General features: G+C 42.6%; 2 protein-coding genes and 1 long non-coding RNA gene across 7 annotated transcripts in view; 1 reads left to right on the top strand and 2 right to left on the bottom strand.

Moving 5' to 3' along the window:
* ZNF488 (zinc finger protein 488) overlaps window positions 1-6,628 on the top strand; it is a 45,158-nt gene extending 38,530 nt beyond the window's left edge. For all 5 annotated transcript variants that reach the window (XM_033943526.1, XM_033943524.1, XM_033943525.1 and 2 more), the window contains 2 exons: window positions 907-1,135; window positions 5,263-6,628. In XM_033943526.1, the coding sequence (XP_033799417.1) occupies window positions 907-1,135; window positions 5,263-6,392 (1,359 nt within the window). In that variant the 3' untranslated portion in view covers window positions 6,393-6,628. The remainder of the gene's footprint in view (window positions 1-906; window positions 1,136-5,262) is intronic.
* Window positions 474-9,604, bottom strand: LOC117360000. The gene is made up of 2 exons (XR_004539342.1): window positions 9,317-9,604; window positions 474-1,337 (listed from the first exon to the last, which is right to left on the bottom strand). It is a non-coding gene; the product is annotated as an uncharacterized LOC117360000 (long non-coding RNA).
* A 1,241-nt stretch (window positions 9,605-10,845) lies between these two features.
* RBP3 (retinol binding protein 3) lies at window positions 10,846-12,587 on the bottom strand. The gene is given in 4 exon segments (XM_033942967.1): window positions 10,846-10,859; window positions 11,611-12,004; window positions 12,122-12,456; window positions 12,545-12,587. Coding segments are annotated over 4 exon segments (786 nt in total).
* Between the last annotated feature and the right edge of the window lie 7,770 nt (window positions 12,588-20,357).

The following is a 20,357-nucleotide window of genomic DNA, read 5'->3' as shown; positions in this document are numbered from 1 at the left end:
TAGAATAACTTGTAAGTTTCATGGCTCCACATCATTCTCTAATTGGTTGGGCTGAGAAATTTTCAATGGCCCCCCCCGTATATAGAATCTAAGCCATAGTGTGCACTCTTCTAGTGCAAAACATTGCTCCCATGATGAAAACATGGCCAGATGAAAAGAAATAAGAGGAACATTTCCAGAAACGACATGGGAAACGGTGAGAAATGAAAAATTTGTGTCTGCCCATCCCTACTAGCTGGCTGATAAGCAAGGGTAAGAAACTAGGGATATGCAATCATTAGCTTGTATTGTTCATTAGTGTGGCTTAGAAAATTAAGGCATGCAATATTTGTATAATTTTGAGAACCTTTGAGTGAACATGCACACAATCAATTTACACGTGTTAAATTGCTCTAAAGCAGGTTATTAAAATGAATTGGATTGGATTAGATTTATTGTTCTTGATGAACCACTATTGACAATGAAGTATTAAGTAGTGTACAATACAATATTTATTACAAATTACAATCTATCATAATAAAGTATATAACAATACAGAGTTTTGCAAGTTAGTAAAACAATCAAAGCCAATTCCTAAGTCTATATTATTGCAGGTAGTTCATAGATCCACAATATTGTTGAAATAAAACTGTTTTGAGTATCTTCCGAAAAGCAAAATAAGGCAAGCCATCACAAAAAGAATCAAATAATGAATTGAAGAGAACAGGGCCAGCATATGGTTGAAACAAGTCTGCACCAAACTAATAATATTGATGAAAATTGGGGACAAAAGCCATATTTTCTGAAAATGAATCAAAACTGTTTAGCCTATGCACATCCCTACAAGAACCCCATCTACTGAAAGAACAAGCAGCATTGTGCTGTTATTATAGCCAATCAACCTTTCCATCTTGGTTTTCACAACAGGTAGATGCAGCATCAGCAAATAGTTCTGCCGGATTAGCATGGGCGAGACTTGTTCAGGCAGCACACAACAGCAAGGAGCAGAATGTGGAAGCGTACTTGAAAAACAGCCAGATGTACTTTCGAAGTACTAGGAAAATCAACAAAAATGATGAGCTCCTAGTCTGGTATGATGAAGAGCTGTCCCGACTCCTGGGCTTTGCAGACATTAAGGCGAAGGCTCCATCACATGGTGAGACACACTGCTGGCACAGATCCGAGGCATGCTAATTACAAGCTCTGAATGCGTGTGAGCAGAGCACTGTGATTGCTTTGTATACCCTTATGAATAGCCATTTAAGAGAGATACCATGACTGGTATGAAGGGGTTAATGAACAGGCCAAGATGCTTAAGCCTCTTTATAGATGAAAAGTTTGCAGACAGGCAAACCAATCTGTGGAAAAAAAAATAGTAAATCTAAATAACAATAAGATTTATTTTCTATAAATTTTTATGGGGTCCTTTTACAAAGCTGTAGTAAGCACCAGCATACTTACCGCAGCTTAAAATGGTATACAGCAGGGTGCACTGAGGCATCCCACACTGATTTTTGAATGTGTGTATATGAAAACAGAACACTAAAATAGTTTTTTGCGGAGGGAAGCGATTTTGGGGGTGGAGAGTGAGCATGTATGTGCTAATCAGCACAGCTGCATTGCCGTATGCTAACAGATTAGTGTATGAACCTTTACAACATACAAAATAGGTGGCAGTAAGGGCCCGTGTGTTAATCTTTTTTTAAGTTGCATGTGCTAATGGGAAACCTAGAGTGTGGCTACAAAAAAAAAAAATAGGAAAAGTGACTATTGTAATGCTGCGATAAAAATGGCCCTAGCAGGACCCACATTAAGGGCACGCTAAGACCACTTTTTGCCACAGCTTTGTACAAGGGGCTCTTAATGATTTAACATATATAATAAAATGCTAGAGCGCGCATGCGCTCTCGAAAATTCGTGCGGTGTGGCGCCGTGAGGTGTGCTTCTGTGGCAACATTCTAACCTCACGGCGCATACGGGGGCTGAAGGCACGCGACTGTGCTCTCTCCCTGCCTCGGCGCATCACCACCCACCCTCACTCACCGCTGCCTCTCACTCGCTGCCTGCCCGTGTCCTCGCCGTGTCACCTCACTCGCCGCCGCTGATCCTCTTCAGAGTAGCCTGCGATCGTGGTGGCCGGCTTTAGCGAACCTCGCAGGCCGCTCTCCAACCTCAGTAGCAAGCTCCCTCTGACGCACAGGATCGCGTCAGAGGGAACGTGCTACCGAGTTGGAGAGCAGCCTGCGAGGTTCGCTAAAGCCGGCCACCACGATCGCAGGCTGCTTTGAAGAGGAGCAGGCCAGAAGACGCCGGGATGGAGGGGAGGGTAAGAAGGGGATCAATACCGGGAGCCAGGGGGAGAGGGAAAGGGAAAGGAGGGCTTCTTTGGAGGGAGGGGTGTGCTGGGGGGAGACAGAAGGGGCCATGGATAGGGAGAGGGAAAGGGGGCTGCTTTGGGGTGGAGGTGTGCTGGGGACAGCTTTGCTCTGGGAGGAGACAGAAGGGGCCATGGAGAGAGGGAGAGGGAAAGGGGGCTACTTTGGGGGGGAGGTGTGCTGGGGACAGACAGCTTTGCTCGGGGGGGGGGGGGGAAGACAGAAGAGGGCCATAGAGAGACAGTTAGGGAGAGGGATTCTAGCACCCGTTAATGTAACGGGCTTAAAGACTAGTTATATATAACAGTATTAAGAGCTGGTAGGGTCTTGTAGGGTCATACTGTTATATATAATAAATCATTAAGAGCCCCTTGTACAAAGCTGTGGCAAAAAGGGGCCTTAGCATGTAGGAAAAACCTATGTAAGGGCACGCTAAGGCAACTTTTTGCCAGAGCTTTGTACAAGGGGCTCTTAATGATTTATTATATATAATAGTATGACCCTACAAGACCCTACCAGCTCTTAATACTGTTATATATAATAAATCATTAAGAGCCCCTGAACGGGAGGAAATAATGCTCAAAGCTATTTCTGTAAACATAACAGTTTCCTTGGGTGGCCTGCTCCTGCAGGGCTACAGCATACATGAATATCTCTGGGTTCAGCAACAACTCTTCCTTTGTCTCTGGCTTTGGGGTTACCAGCACAGTCTCCAGCAAGTGCACAAGGCTGGCCAGGTCAAAACACACACTCTCCAGTTTCCAAGTTGAACTTGGCCTACCTGAATGTAGTGGTTGCAGTTTCTCAGCTCAGGGTGGAGGCATCTACAGTGGGTTTTGCTGTTTCCCTCTGGACCTCCTTAACATAGCTCCAGACTGGCCTTTTATACTTCCAGGATCCTGCCTTCCTGGTTCCACCCTGCCCATGCAACTTCTATATATGGTGCACAATTCAGAGCGGGGAAGGGACACAGAGTCAAACTGCTGTGAGGACAATCAATTTATTAAAACATCATATATTTAAATCATGTACATAAAATACGGTAAAAATATAGTAGGTGGTGAAGAAAACACTCTGAAAGAATGCAGGGCTGAGAGGTCAAACTCAATGACAATGTAACACTAGAACCACCACCTTAAGTTAAGTAGGAATTGTTTTTCCTTTTATTGCCACTGAAAAATACTCTTATTATTTAAGAAGCACCCTAATATTATTAGCATTATAGTCATACACAGTGATGGGACGGTGGGTTCGGCTATAGGAACCATGGCTCTTGGTCGGATTACACATATCTGAGTGTATGTATAAATGCATTTACTTTATTGCATCTGAATTTCATCTAACTTCTCCTTTGGATATTTACTCTGAGAAGTCTTGGTTCTAGTGTTACATAAAATACGGTAGGCATAAAATCATAGCATGCATAAAAACATAAATGTATAGACTGGACCCCCAACACGGTCTGTGTTTCAGCTGGGATAGCCTTCCTCGGGTGTATGAAATGGAAGCCGATGCTGAGAGGAATCCTGCAAAATACATAAGTATCGCCATTGGACTATGTTGGGGTCCACTCTATACATATATGTTTTTATGACTGCTGTGATTTTATGCCTGTTATTATTTTATGCCTACCGTATTTTATGTCTAAATTCAGCTGGAAGAAGTTATCTAGCAGCCTTAATTAACTTCATTTGGTAAACTTTTCTGTATACTTTTCTGGTCCTCAGCGGGCCACCATACACTCAAATACATTCATAGTGAATGGCTTTACGCTCCCACTCCTCATTGGAACCAGCCCAACCTTATATTAAATTTTAAGTTTTAACTTGCATTAATGATGGTAATATATAAATACTAAAAGTACTTAGCTTCTAGTAGAATGCTGAGCAGGGAGAATGTGTCTAAATATCAACATGTTTCGCCCGTTAAACTCATTGGGCTTCATCAAGATGTATGCTCCCTTTGGATAAACCTGCAGCCACCATAGCACAAATGTGGAGTGCTATGGTGGCTGCAGGTTTATCCAAAGGGAGCATACATCTTGATGAAGCCCAATGAGTTTAACGGGCGAAACATGTTGATATTTAGACACATTCTCCCTGTTCAGCATTCTACTAGAAGCTAAGTACTTTTAGTATTTATATATTACCATCATTAATGCAAGTTAAAACTTAAAATTTAATATAAGGTTGGGCTGGTTCCAATGAGGAGTGGGAGCGTAAAGCCATTCACTATGAATGTATTTGAGTGTATGGTGGCCCGCTGAGGACCAGAAAAGTATACAGAAAAGTTTACCAAATGAAGTTAATTAAGGCTGCTAGATAACTTCTTCCAGCTGAATTTAGATATTAGTTTACATCTTCATTTCCTAGTGGATTAATCGAGTGCCAGAGTCTACATTTTACCGTATTTTATGTACATGACACATATATATGTTTTGAATATATGATGTTTTAATAAATTGATAGTGGTTTGACTCTGTGTCCTTTTCCCACTTCTTTTTCTTCATTATATCCTGCATGTGGGGTTGTTTTTTCCTTTCTATTGTGTAGCACAACTCAGAGCACCATTTATAGAATAGCACTTTGGGCCTGATTCTGTAAAGGGTGGCTAACTCGGTAGGCAGCAAGGGAAACAACACCTACCACTTATCAATCAATCAAAGTTGTTTGCAGAATCCCACCTAGAGGTGCCTAAATCGAGTTAGGTGCCGGTATATTTGGTGCCTAACTTTTATGCCCTTTATAGAATTGCCCCATGATGAATTATGATGCCACCATCATGATGAATTATGATGCCACCATGTTATATTTCTGTACTCATTCACTACTTATTTCTATACAAGTAGTTGTACACCTATTTACAAAATCTCTTTGTATGTGACAGGAAATATCTCTTCTTTCCACAGCATTCCGGTGCCCAGAATGTGACCAAGAATTCAAGTGGGAAAACCCCTATTTGTCCCACATCCGTTTTCTTTGTGTCCCAGAGCAAAGTTTCCTTCTCTGGACAAATCCTCAGGACCGAAGGATAGCCAGAGGCAGTTTAATTCAACAGTCGACAAACTTTCATAGCCTTGCAAGGGACCTTGAAGTGAAAATGGCTGCTGTAAAAGATGCTTTAGATTCCTCAGCAGAGAAGACATTGAAACCTGAAGCGGGGGAGATCACTAAAAGCAGAAAAATGGTGCTGTCGGAGAAGACCAACAACCTAGGAGTTCAGCAGGATCATGAAAACAAAGACAATGTTGCAGAGCATGTACTGACTGCATCGATTTGGAGGCTTGGCTCAGCGAAACAGGTTAATAAAGATTCTTCTGATCGAACACAGAGTGCTTTTAGCGAGGTCTGGAGAACTAAGGAAAAACTAAAGAATGAGAAAGCCAAGAATTTTGAGCAAGACGTTGGAGGTCTACAGCCTGGTAAAGACGAGAGTATCAAGGACTCAGCTGTGAATTCTACAGGTAGTGCTTTCTCCTTTGTGTGGTCAGCGCGAGCTGACAGAGAGCAAAGAAGTGCTTTCAGCAAACCAGCCAAGAGTCCAGGAGACCGACCTGAAACAAGCTCCTCCCATTCAATGACTGACTCAGGCAAAAGCCCTGGGGATCTGCCTGGCTTAATTACTAGCACTAATATCATGCCTTACGGACATTTTCTTAGTTCCAAGTGCTTTGTCAGCGATGTGTGTAACTCTCAGCTCGTGCAGGCAAATATGACCAGAGGTCATTCGTTCCTATATCCTGTTGAGCTGTGGTCAAACAAAACTGGCATCCAATCACCGAGCCCATCTTCGTTAACTCTCCTGCCACCCACATACAGATCTCTTAGTGTCTCAGCTCAGAACTGGTGCGCAAAATGCAATCTTTCCTTCCGAATGACTTCCGATTTGGTGCTACACATGCGATCCCACCACAAGAAAGAATACACCATTGAACCTCAGTGCAAGAGGAGGCGGGAGGAAAAACTGACCTGTCCGATCTGTCATGAGTATTTTAGGGAACGCCACCATTTGTCGCGACACATGACATCTCATAATTAAGAACACAGTAACTGAAGATTCATTTCCTTTTGTGTTTCAAGTCATTTCTCAGATGGACACCAGTTTGCAATAATTTATATACCTTACAAAAGAAATATGTGTACGGACATTCACTGTAGGTTCTAGTTTTGAAAGATATATTTAGAGAAATATAATATGAAATGCTATGTAGTGTATCTTTCCAAATACTTTGCTATTACAGTTTATATCTAGATATTTTCAGATATGTGTATAAAATCCTTGCACACATACATGAATGAGCATGTGCATACCCTGTTTATTCTTGGAAAGGGATTGGGACTTGTGTAATGCCTTTTGGAATTTTTTTAGAAACACGCTCAAAGGGGTTTACATACTGGTACTTCAAACATTTTCCCTATCTGTCCTGGTGGGCTCACAGTCTATCAAATGTATCTGGGGCAGTGGCAGATTAAGTGACTTGCCCAGGGTCACAAGGAACAGTGTGGGGTTTGAACCCACAACCTCAGGGTGCTGCAGCTGTAGCCCTAACCACTATGTCACACTCTTCTTCTAAACTATGAAGCAGTACAGGATCTAAAATAGGAAGACTGCAATAACATTATTATTATAGGACCTATTCAGGGTTAGCAACACCTACCAGCATTTGAACTTACGACCTTCTGAAGGCCTGGATCATGCATTAAGCCTCTGGTCTACAGGGTCTTAATATCAATTAGTAATCTTGACAGATTTATTGGCATCACAACTAGCACCTGTTCTTAGAGATGTAAGCTGCTTATTGATCTATTGAGTTCTGGCTACGCCCCAGATAGGGCAGATTCAGAGGATACTCATGATTCTTCCATGAACATTTACTTGTATGGGCAATCCTCACCTGCCAGACATACATATACATATGCTCTGAATCTGAACTACCATTTATTTGCAGCATGAAAGAATACATTTCATGGCTTGGAAGATTTTTTTTTTTTGGGGGGGGGGATTTAAAACTCATTCACAAGGTACTTTAACCCAATGGAGGCAGCTGTGAGTAGAAGGGGAAGATATCCTAATGTTGAAATTAACAGGTTAAATACTGTTATCAGTATTTTTGGTTATAGCATACATTCTCCCAGGACTGCAACTTATCTAACTGTCTATGTGTGGTTGGCATGATGGCAAATTGTCAACTAGTGTTCAATCATGAATTACCATAACCTGCACAGAGTGGTAAGTGCAGCTCTGGCTGCTTTGTTGAATCGACTGGTCCTCGAGATCCACAGGCAGGTCTGGTTTCAGGATATCCACAATAAATATGCATGAGATAGATTTGCATGCAAATCCATCTTATAAATATTCATTGTGGATATCCTGAAAACCTGACCTGCCTGTGGCTCTTGAGGACCGGAATTGCCTATCCCTGGACTGGATAAACCATGTAGGTCTTTATCTGCTATAATTTACTCTGTTACATGCAACTGCAGTAGGCATCACCCTGTCTTTGGAGGGCTTTCAATTTAAGTTTGTGCCTGAGGGAATGCAGTTAGGTGACTTGCTCAAGATCACAAGAGTCAATGGGAATTGTATAGGTGTCAGAATGGGATATGACGCCATCAAAATTTTGTGCCAAACCCAAGCCCAGCCTAGTGGCTACTGCACACTAGACGTCCAGTCATGGCAACAGAGAGACAGGAATGATATATCTTACTTCCCCTCTTTTCCTCCTGCTGCTGTTACCTCCCCTTCCCCTTTCCTAAGGAGAAGAGCAAAGTAGATTCAAAGCCAATATGAGGCCTAGAACAACAGGCCTGCACTCATACTCTGTTTCATCCATGCCCATTCCTTCTGAGAGGAATCCTGCATTGGAAGTGAAGGGGACTTGATAGCCCATGAGCATAGACCTGTTCTTCAAGGCCCTGCACTGGACCTGAATCCACTTTGCTCTTTGACTCAGAAAGGGGAAGGGTGAAAGTGGCAGCAGGCCAGGTAAGAGGAAGGGAAAAGGGTGAGATGCTGTATACAGAGGTGGAGAGGGAGGAAAAGAGAGAGATGTTAAGACTTGGTGGGAGTAGGAAAGAAAAAAGAATATGCTGGACTGTTGAGTAGGGGGGGAGGGGGAGATATACTTGACGGTTGGGGGGCTTAAGGGAGCAAAAGGGGGATGCTAGAGAGTTTGGGGTCTGGGAGGAGAATGTCTTAATTCCTGTATAGGAAAAAAGACATTAAAATCAGTGATGAGTACTGGGGACAGGAGTTGAGGTTGGGCTTTGGGTGTAGCTAGGGATTGAGCTTAGCTCCATCATCCAAAGAGACATCCTGCTGCCCCTGGGGAATTGATCTGTGGCATTTTGGCTCTTATCCCACTGGTCAAACCATTAAACTGTTTTCCCAGATCCCGAAATGTTGGCATGATGGCAGTTTTCTGTTTTTGTCTTAGGATCTGCAATTCACACTATAATGTGTCTCAAAAGAAACAGGCATGCCAATGCACTATACAGTATAGATTACATCCTTGAGGGAGCCTTGGAAGATAATATGTGATCTAGAACTATATAACATGGGTGTGTGTGTAATTCTCTAAAGCAGTCATTAACATTCATGTGCTAGTTACACATGTAAATGTTTAGAATACAAGTATATTCGAGGGGCTGAAAAATTCTCAGCCCAACCAACAAAGCTGAAGCAGTCTCCATCAAGGACTGTATACTTAGTCCAGCAATTTTCCATTTTTTTCTCTTAGTATTTTTCCAATGGAATGAAAAAAAAAGTGTATAGCCCTCAATGGAGATCGCCCCAACTTTGTTGACTGGACTAAGAACTTTTCAGCTGCCCCTCGTATGTGCCACACGTGTGCACATACATGTCAAAAATGTCCCTAAGCATTATTCTGCAAATATATGCATATCTTACAGGAGTATAGGCAGCACTCACACATGCATAGCATATAAAATACTGCAACTTACTGTTGTATCTCTGCCATTTAGGTGCGGGCACTTACGTCAGCTCTATGGCATGTATACCTTGCTGTGCTAGTATTATATAAAGGTGTCTACTTTCCCGTCTGGAATTGGTGCCCATTTTACTTTATAGAATAGGAGCCACACAGGGATCCTCTGGGTACCTATGAGGGCATTTGCTGCTCAATATTCAGCGCCATTTAACCAGCCAAAAATGACTCCTGGCTGGTTCAGCTGGCTAAGCACCAGTGGCGTAACAAGGGTGAGCGGCGCCCAGGGCAGTGGCGCCCCTCCCCCGCCCGCTCTCCGGTGTCACTTCCTAGGCGCAGGTCCCGGAGGTGACGTCAGAAAGAGCGCCAAAGCTGAAGTGGGCAGCAAGTTGGTGGCTGCTCACGTTGAAGTTAAAAAGGTACGAGGGAAAGCAAGGGGCGTGCACACGGCGGGGGGGGGAGGGAGGAGTAGGAATGGGTGGCAGAGAGGATGAGGGGGTGCCAGCGCCCCGAGCAAGACGGCACCCGGAGCGGACCGTCCCCCCCCTCTTACTACGCCACTGCTAAGCACTACTATTCGGTGCAAAATGGCCGCTGAATATTAGCACTTACGGTCAGATTATATAAACGGCACCTAGGTTAGGCGTCACTAAGTGCACTAATTGCAGATGCCTAACCTAAATCCATAAGTAACTTTTTTTTTTTTTAATTGGTTAAATGGCATGGCAATTGACCACATGCCAAAAATTATTTTAATTGATAATTATAGTTATGATATCTGCACGGCGCCTAGTGATGCCTAATTCAAAGTGCACTTTGATGCCTAATGACATCTACCTGAAAAGTAGGCATAGTTAGGGGTGGAGAATAGGCTTGGTAGACTTAGGCATTTAAGATAGGTGCTGGTAAATTAGGTCAGGTAAATACCTGACTTAATATACCGGTGCCTACCTGTAGGATGCCTAACGACACCTAAGTCTGCTTAGATGCTGCTAGGCATGATTCTATAGAGGATGCCTAGTGGTTGATTGACAACCGCATGGACCGTGGTTAGGCGCCATTTATAGATTTTGGCCCTTAGAGGCTATCCGTAAAATTTAAAGTGTGAGCCAGCTAAGTTTAGCAGCCAAATTGGGCTGTGCAAATAGCGGGTCTAGGTTTGCCGCTATAAACTCAGCCAGCCAGTGCTGAATATCAACTTAGCTGACTAACTCTTCCCCCCACCCCTTTTTACAGAGCTGCTCTAGCAGCCGCCTCTGTGATAGCTGCCCCAAAGCCCAAAATGATTTGAAGGGCTTCGGAGCTTCTGCCGCATGACAGCAGCTGCTAGCGCAGCTTTGTAAAAGAGGGGGTATGTTTAGAGCGGGGAAAAAAATAAACTGGATATTCAATGACAGTCACCGGAAATGGCCCAGCATTGAATATCTGGGCTCAGCACTGGCCATACAAGTCAGCCCAGCCAACTCCTACAGTCTGAATATCAGCCCCACTCTTATACAATTATCCCCCACACGACCAATTTCAAAGAACATTTTCTGAAGATTTTCATGTAGTGGAACCTAAACAATGTCACATTTTATATAAATTGAATTCCAAGTTTCCAAGTTTATTATAAGTTTTGATTAATCGCCTATTTCAAATTCTAAGCGATGTACAGTTAAAAATTACAAAGTCGAGGGAAACAATCATGACTAACAAAATTATTACTAAACATATTAAAATTTCAATAAATACATAACATGACATACCATAACTAACAAAACTATTATTAAACATATTAAAATTCAATAAGTATGTACAAGATCAAAAAGAGGGAAAGTTAAGAGAAGAAGTACAATTCAATTCAAAAGTAACGATTAAGGTAAATAACACATTGGGAGAGGGGAGAGACATTCATTATAATATAAGAAAGAATTAAAGGCATAGGCAATTCATTTAATCCTTGAATTAATTTAGTCTTATTGGCTCTGATCTGACCCTACTTACAAATTACAATTAGAACAAATGAGGTGAAACAAGGCTAATAGAATATTTGGCCAAAGTCCCTCTATATGATATCTAGCACATAACACTCAATGATGTGTTTGGGAAATCACTTTATCTCACTAGTTTTGACTGTAATGCAGCTTAATATGGCTGTCACCAGCTCTTGCAAGGCATGTGCACTGGTATGGTACATGTTAGATGGGTTGCTTCTAATTTAAAGGATTTGCAATGAAATAATTATCCAGATGTGATTTCACTTATTACATAGTAACATAGTAGATGACGGCAGATAAAGACCTGAATGGTCCATCCAGTCTGCCCAACATATGGCCCTGTTCAAAGACTGCATGAGATATACAAATTATTTTGCTGCCATTGCAGTCCGATGACTGGTTAGCACATAAGCCCCTGTCTTTGAACCATAAGGCTGTCCATGCAAGTAGGATAAACTGTAATAGTCTTTGGTCGTATTTGTTAATCTGTTATAAATAGTGAAAAGATGTACATGGGAATCTAGTTTCTGGAAATAACACAGTAGCAAGGGGAGAGTATCAGATGGTCCACCATGACTGTAGCATAGATCAATTATCAGGTTGTCTGAGGAAATGACTGGATTCCAAACTTTGTTAACTATGTAGGGACTTAATGTAGCCAAAGCAGAGGCATCTGCAAATTCATCAAATCTGAAGTAACCTACATTAGCTGGAAGAAATAACCACTTCAATCACTGTGTTTATGAGCGTTTCAAAAACTGACTCATCATCAGGCAAGTTAGCAGCTACTGAAACATTTTGTCCAGATATGGGTGGCTCAGTAAGAACCTGGATAAAAGAACTTGTGGATCTTCCAGTACTGACTGTAGTTCATAGTTCAGCCTGGCTGCCAGCTCTTCTAAAATTACAATTGAATAATCCATAGTAGAAATATGGCACATATCATCAAATGGGTAATATGTTTTAACAATATCAGAAAGTTTTTCAAGAACTTTGGGTCTGGCAGCTCTAAAGCTGATATTGCCTTTTGCATCTTCTGTATTGACTATAGCATCTTCTGTATTGACTATAGCACTCGGAAGTACCCCATTCACTTCCCAGCTCAGCCCAGGGATGGGGCTGATAGACCGGGCCACAGGTATAGTAATAAACAATCTGACTGGCCAATCTGAAATTTCTGGATGTGAATTATTTCACCCACTATTACGGCATGATTGATATACTTCAAAATGTAAGCCTCATTTTCTGCAATTCCTTCTGTATACCTGCTTCCATGATATCTTTCTCAATGGTGTATCGTTCCTTCATTAACACAGGCAGAGTACAAATCTCGGTAGAAATTGAATCAATGTGTAGAGTAGGTTCTGCTTCACATAAATAGAAAGTCAAACAAACAAGAAGTATTGCCTCTATATCTAACAAACCAGCAAGAAAAGGAGGCAAATGAGATGTCAAAATCCACCAAACAGTTACTTTATTGTAGTAGAAAGTCACAAAGTCTTAAAAAGCCCCAACTAGGATCTCAGTTTCGGCATCTGTGGATGCCTTCCTCAGGGGACTGATAACACTAAACGAAACAGAACGGAAAGCAATATTAAAAGGATAAACAAAGAGCAATATGTTACAAAAAGATAAGCCTGTATTTTTTCATTTGAAACGGATGATTTTGTTTGTAGAAGATGGTCACAGATTTGATGATGTATGAGGCAATTCTCATTTAGACGTACGTCTGGTGCTAGTCACCTGTGAGACTTAGCCTGAGCCAAAAGGTTCCCATGATTCATGGTGGGCTCATACTGATATCTTTGACCTTAACTTCATTACTGTTCTTGTATTTAGTACAGTTACAGACTTCTGGCTCAGGCACAAAGGGATTTAGCCAATTCTAGGAGTAATTTGACAAAAAGATAAGTGCCAGGTTTTTTTTTGCATTTCTCTGAAGTTTGCCGTGCATTGAAGAAATGGTTGATTTTGAATGTTGTTGCTTATCCTCCGTAAATCACATGAATGTGAGAGTACACCAGCATTGAAGAAATTATTTAAAATTAAAAGAGATATAAAAAAATTTTTTGGGGGGGGAATTTAGAATAAGAACAGTAAAATGTAAGAAAAAGAAAACAAAAATTTATAAATATAAAATTGAACAGAGGTTTTTGACCAATGATAGGACACTTAAACCCCAAAGTGGTGTCTTTCAGTTGATTTAGCACCTGGGCTTCTTTGAGGTCTTTTTTCCTCTGTTTAGATAACAAAGTGCATCATTTGATTTATATAGTGTTCATATTATATTCAACATTAGTACGCGGCCATTAATTCAGAAAATGATAGCTTGGCCATTTTCCACCTGCATTAGAAATGGCCCTAGTGACCTATGCAGTGGCAGAGTAAGGATGAGTGGTGCACAGGGTGGAGGCACCCTTCCCCCCCCACCCCCGCTGCGCATGTGCACCCTTCCCTTTCCCCATACCTTTTTTTACTTCTCCAGTGTGAGCAGCATACCCACATCGGTGTTGGCTTGCCTTTGACGTCACTTCCTAGGCGTGGGTCCAGGAAGTGACATCAGAGAGAGCGCCAATGCCGACACAGACAGCAACCTCACGCCGGGAAAGTAAAAAAGGTATGGGGGAAGGCAAGGGGCGCATGCTAGCGCTGCCCGATTCGCAATTTGAATTAATTCATCGATTCACTTTGGTGAATCGATTCGAATTGATTTGTTAAAAAAAAAAAAAAATCAGGCTTGCCGATTCGACCAGGTCTCCTAAAGCAGGAGCGGCAGTGCTGCCTCTTGCTGGCCGTCCACTGCCACTGCCGCTCCTGCTTTAGGGGGCCCCTTAGATCAGGCGGGAAGTGCTTCAGTGCTTGGGTGCTATTTGTAGTGTCCTCCGGCTTCCCCCTGGCCTCCTGGTCTTATCTGTAGCTAATTACGGCAGCCCTCAGCTGCGTTACTACACCACTGTTCTGAGTAGCTTACTTGTAGGATATTGGCAATAGAAAGTATTTGGAAGGAGAAAGATTTCAGGTTTCTGTTAATGAAATGGCATAAGAACTTGACTATGAGGGGGTGCTGAAAAGTTCTCAGCCCAACCAACCAACTTCCTAAATTCTGAGCGTTATTTTGCCACCGTAGCTGAAAAGAGTATCATCTTATTTCGTTAAGTGCCAATTTGCAGAAACGAAATTCTGTGTTTTTGACATTGTTTCAGATCATTGATTGAACCTTATCCACATCACTTTCTTCTTTGGCTGGGCTGAAAACTTTTCAGCACCCCCCTCGTATATGTTTTCTTGTATGGCAAGCTGAAAGGGAAGCATCCCAGCAGACTTTTCCAAGTTTCCAAGTTTATTAATTATTTATATACCGCTTATCAATAGTAAAAATATCTTGATGCTTACAGTAACTTTGATGCAAATTTGTCGACCACTGAACTCCATATCAAGCACTGCTTTCAGCACATCAGTCCCAGGTTTCTCACTGAACATTAAGGACTCCTTTTACAAAGGCGTGCTAGGGCCTTAATGCATGGAATAGCGCGTATGCTAGCTGCTACCGCCTCCTTTTGAGCAGGTGGTAGATTTTTGGCTAGCGTGCGCTAATCCGGTGCATGCGTTAAAAACGCTAGCGCACCTTTGTAAAAGGAGCCCTAAAAGTTCTTTGAGAAGAACATAACATTGAATAGCTTTATTTTCAGTAACCGTTTAGAGCAGTGTTTCTCAACTCGGTCCTGGAGTACCCTCTAGCCGGTCAGGTTTTCAGGCTATCCACAATGAATACACATAAACTTGATTTTCATTACATACAAATTTCTTTCATGCATATTCATTGTGGATAGCCTGAAAACCCGACCGGTATGGGGGTACTCCAGGACCGAGTTGAGAAACACTGGTTTAGAGTACACATTTATATTCTGTTAGAAATATTTTATATTTTCCTTGTATCACTTTTATCAAAAATGAAATAACTTTTAGGTTGGGATTTTATTTTATTTTTTTTGCTTAGCTGCAAATTTTTAGTGATCAGTGTGTCAGGCAAATGAACATTGTTTGTCAGGTATGTCACAACAGAAGAAAGATCATCACTGTACAATACAGAAGACTACTGCTCTTTTCTGACTCATGCTTACTGCAGTTTGTAGGGCCCTCTAGTGGTGAGTGATTTTCTTTTTCTGTCTTCTGCGATCACTCATTTAATCCAGCAATAATACCGTAGTATTCACTTGACCATCTAGTACTTCATGTACAAGTGGAATTCACACAAGTCTTTGCTTTTTGTTTTTCCTCGTTAGATTCCTTTACACATCCAGGGAGGGTGGGAGGGTGGGGGGTGGAATATTTATTTGGAAGAGTAAAATTAATTTTTTTTATTATATTGAAAGTATAATATATAATATTATTGTTTATAATTAAGATAAGAAGGGGATAAAAAATTGTTCAATGTAATAATGTGATGATAACAATGTATTTTCATCCAGTTTTTTCTGATTCTTCAATTGTATACATTATAAAGTTTGAAATGTCAATAAAGATTTACAAAAAAAAAAAAAAAAGTCTTTGCTTTCATGTTTGCAAGTGTTTATGCGTGTTTGTAAATTAAATCATTCCTTTGACTTGCAGGATCCAAAGCCTTACTTTTACCGACTCATTTAGCATCCACAAGATGCAGCAATCATGTTTTCCTACTAGGATTGTGTGGAAATTAAACGTGAAATAAACTGACATCACTGTTGGACCGCCTGTTTTACTGTCTTAGGGCTCCTTTTATTAAGCCGCGCTAGCGGGGTTAACGCGCGCAACATTTCATTACGTGCTAACCCCTGCGCTGGCCTAAAAACTACCGCCTGCTCAAGAGGAGGTGGTAGCAGCTAGTGCGGCCGGTGGTTTAGCACGTGGTATTATGTGCGTTAAACTGCTAGCGTGCCTTTGTAAAAGGAGCCCTTAGTTTTTATCCCCATGAGTATATTTTTGGGAATTCTTAAAAAGGACTCCGCAGGAAGGCATCATATACCTAGATTTCCAGAAAGCCTTTGACAAGGTGCCTCATGAACATCTACTCCGGAAACTGAAGAACCATGGGGTGGACGGAGACGTGCATAGATGGATCAGAAACTGGTTAGCGGGTAGGAAACAGAGGGTAGGGGTGAAGGGACACTACTCAGACTGGAGGAAGGTCACGAGTGGTGTTCCGCAGGGCTCAGTGCTCGGGCCGCTGCTATTTAATATATTCGTAAATGATCTAGAAACAGGAACAAAGAGTGAGATAATAAAATTTGCGGACGACGCCAAACTATTTAGTGGAGCTCGGACAAAGGAGGACTGTGAAAAATTGCAAAGGGACTTGGACAAATTGGGGGAATGGGCAGAGAGATGGCAGATGAAGTTCAATGTTGAGAAGTGTAAAGTATTGCATGTGGGAATCAGAAACCCGAGGCACAGCTATACGATAGGAGGGATGTTATTGAATGAGAGTACCCAAGAAAGGGACTTGGGGGTAATGGTGGACATGACAATGAAGCCGACGGCACAGTGCGCAGCGGCCGCTAAGAGAGCGAATAGAATGCTGGGGATAATCAAGAAGGGTATTACAACAAGAACGAAAGAAGTTATCCTGCCGCTGTACCGGGCAATGGTGCGTCCGCATCTTGAGTACTGCGTCCAGTATTGGTCACCATACCTTAAGAAGGATATGGTGTTACTCGAGAGAGTTCAGAGGAGAGCGACACGACTGATTAAGGGGATGGAAAGCCTTTCATACGCTGAGAGATTGGAGAAACTGGGTCTCTTTTCCCTGGAGAAGAGAAGACTTAGAGGGGATATGATAGAGACTTACAAGATCATGAAGGGCATAGAGAGAGTAGAGAGGGACAGATTCTTCAAACTTTCAGAACATAAAAAAACAAGAGGGCATTCGGAAAAGTTGAAAGGGGACAGATTCAAAACGAATGCTAGGAAGTTCTTCTTTACCCAACGTGTGGTGGACACCTGGAATGCGCTTCCAGAGGACGTTATAGGGCAGCGAACGGTACTGGGGTTTAAGAAAGGATTGGTCAATTTCCTGCTGGAAAAGGGGATAGAGGGGTATAGATAAAAGATTACTGCACAGGTCCTGGACCTGATGGGCCGCCGCGTGAGCGGACTGCTGGGCGCGATGGACCTCAGGTCTGACCCAGCGGAGGCATTTCTTATGTTCTTAAAACATGGTCCGTGTTAGGTCCCTGCTTGGGATTATTTTTATTGGCTGCTGCTTGATCATCGAGATAATTTGTACCACTTGTTTTTTTTGGTTTGTTCACCGGTCCAAGCCATGCTTCCTTATTTACGCACAGTTTCCTGTGAGCTTTAATTTTTTGTTTTGCAGCTGTTTCCTTCAAGCTTTTAATTCAGGGGTAGGGAACTCCGGTCCTCGAGAGCCGTATTCCAGTCGGGTTTTCAGGATTTCCCCAATGAATATGCATTGAAAGCAGTGTATGCAAAAATATCTCATGCATATTCATTGGGGAAATCCTGAAAACCCGACTGGAATTTGGCTCTCGAGGACCGGAGTGCCCTACCCCTGCTTTAATTCAACCTCTGTTTTCACATTAAGAAGCTCACTAGGTTTTTGTGGGTTTTTTGCTTTCTTAATTCTCATAATTTTATTAGCTTTATTTATTTATTTAACCCCCCCCCCTTTTTTTTTTCAAAAATGTAGCGTGGTTTTTAGCTCTGGCCATGGCGGTAACAGAAACTTCAGACATGATGTACCAAATGTGGTGAACCTAGGGGTGAGTATGTGGAGTAACTTGTAAGTTTCATGGCTCCACACCATTCCTTTCTTGGTTGGGCTGAGAAGTTTTCAATGGTGCAGTTGCACCTCGAATACTGTGTGCAGTTGTGATTGCCACATCTCAAAGAAGATATGGTGGAATTAGAAAAGATGTGGTTCGCTAAACAAGGCAAATCAACCCACGGTAAGTATACAACAAAAGGAAAGTAACTGTGCACATCAGCCTAGGATATTTATATACCACTTATAGTCTAAGGGCTCCTTTTACTAAGCTGCGTTAGGGCATTAACGCGCGGAATAGCGTGCACTACAATGCCGCACGCGCTAGACGCTAATGCCAGCATTGAGCTGGCATTAATTTTAGCTGCGTAGCGCAGAGTTAGCTAAAAACGCTGGCGCATCTTAGTAAAAGGAGGCCTAAGTGGTTTACATTAAGGTACTCAGGCATTTTTCCCTATCTGTCCTGGAGTGCTCACAATTAGAGAATGACACGGTGACAAAATTCATCACCGTTCCCGTCCCCGCGGATAACCACGGGAAATAATCCCATGTCATTTTCTAGTGTCTATTTCAACCTCGGTCCTTCTACATCAGCATTCTTCAGAGCAAAGCTTGCGGGTCAGTGGTTGTGGCCATTCATACTCTGATTCTTATGTGAGCCAAGGATAATGAAGCCATTGTGACATCACTGATGTGATTGGCTCTTAGGCACTGGTGGAATGAGGCATTATGACATCACAATATCTGCTCTGGATACCAGAGACTGTCATTCTGTAGTGTCTATCTCAACTTCAATCCTTCTACACCAGCATTCTTCAGAGCAAAGCTTACGGGTCAGTGGTTGTGCCCAATTATACTCTGATTCTTTCCTCTCTCCTTAAAGAATGACATGAAGATAGTTTCCCGCAGTTATCCGCGGGGTCGGGAACGGTGATGAATTTTGTCACCGTGTCATTCTCTACTCACAATCTATCTAATGTACCTGGGGCAAATAAGTGACTTGCCCAGAGTCACAAGGAATAGCATGGGTTCAAACCCACAACCTCAGGGTGCTGAGACTGTAGCTCTAACCACTGCACCACACACACTCCTCACATGGAATCACAAGATAGTTTGGTTATTTTATATGTTTTACGTTGTACTAGTTGACAGTATCCAATAAACTTTGTTCATATCCCAGGCTGATGTGCACAGTTCCTTTCCCACTTTCCTTTTGTTGCGTGGAATTAGAAAAGGTACCAAGAAGGGAAGTGAAAATGATAAAGAGGATGGGATAACTTCACGATGAAGAAAGGCTGAAGCATCTAGGGCTCTTCAGCCTGTAGAAGAGATGGCTCGGGGAAGATGCGAAAGGGGTCTATCTCACTCGTGTAAGCAGTCTACCCTTGGAATCAGTGATGGGACAAAAGCGCGCCGGACAAAGCCGCACCAACATTAGAGAGCAGACAATTGAGCGCAAGACTCCAGCGCGCCGCCATAAAAGTTTATTTTAAAGAGCTCCGACGGAGTGTGTGAGGGGGAACCCCCCCAGTTTACTTAATAGTGTTAGCGCTGCCATTGGGGGGGGGTTTGGGGGGTTGGAACCTCCCATTATAGAGGAAACTTAACTTTTTTGCTATTTTTTACGGGAAAAGTTAAGTTTTCTGTATAATGTGGGGGGTTGCACCCCCCCAATGGCAGCGAAACACTATTAAGTAAAGTGGGGGGTTCCCCCCCACACCCCCCTCAGAGCTTTGTAAAATAAACTTTTATGGCGGTGCACTGGAGTTTTGCACTCAATTGTCTGCTCTCTAATGTCGGCACGGCTTTGTCACATGTGCTGATGACTGTGAACCTTGGAATTTCTGGTTTGTACCAGAGGCAATAGCGAGTGAAAATGGCTTGCTCAGCTCCTCTGATTCTCAGCCCACTGCTGCAGAGCTGCCAAGTTACCCAGCTCCAGGTGGGAGACTTCTTTGGTCAGTCCTGTTTTTTTTAACTTGTATCCTGATTCAGTGTTCTATTTGTAGTCCCTGATGCCACCACTTCAGGGCCCATAATGTACCAGGACAGGGTTGCAGAAATCCAGGACTGGGGCACAGATGCACAAAGCTCTGCCAACCTGGTATAAAATACCAGCTTGGGAACAATTTACTTTTACTGGGCTACGCTCACATGAATAGCACGCAAATCACAAGCGTGCTATTTGTGCGAAGCAGCCTGGTAAATGAGGGGAGGAACTGTGCCTGGTGCCTGCTCAGAAGAGCAGATCACTAGGCACAGCTCCTCCTCCGGCCTCTAGCCACCGTTATCCCCCTCTGCCCAACTGATGGCAGCTC

The sequence above is a fragment of the Geotrypetes seraphini genome, chromosome 4 (assembly GCF_902459505.1).
Source record: "Geotrypetes seraphini chromosome 4, aGeoSer1.1, whole genome shotgun sequence".
In the NCBI taxonomy this organism is placed as follows: Eukaryota; Metazoa; Chordata; class Amphibia; order Gymnophiona; family Dermophiidae; genus Geotrypetes; species Geotrypetes seraphini.
The sequence above is the reverse complement of the archived record's forward strand: the minus strand, read 5'-3'. Positions and strand labels throughout refer to the sequence as shown.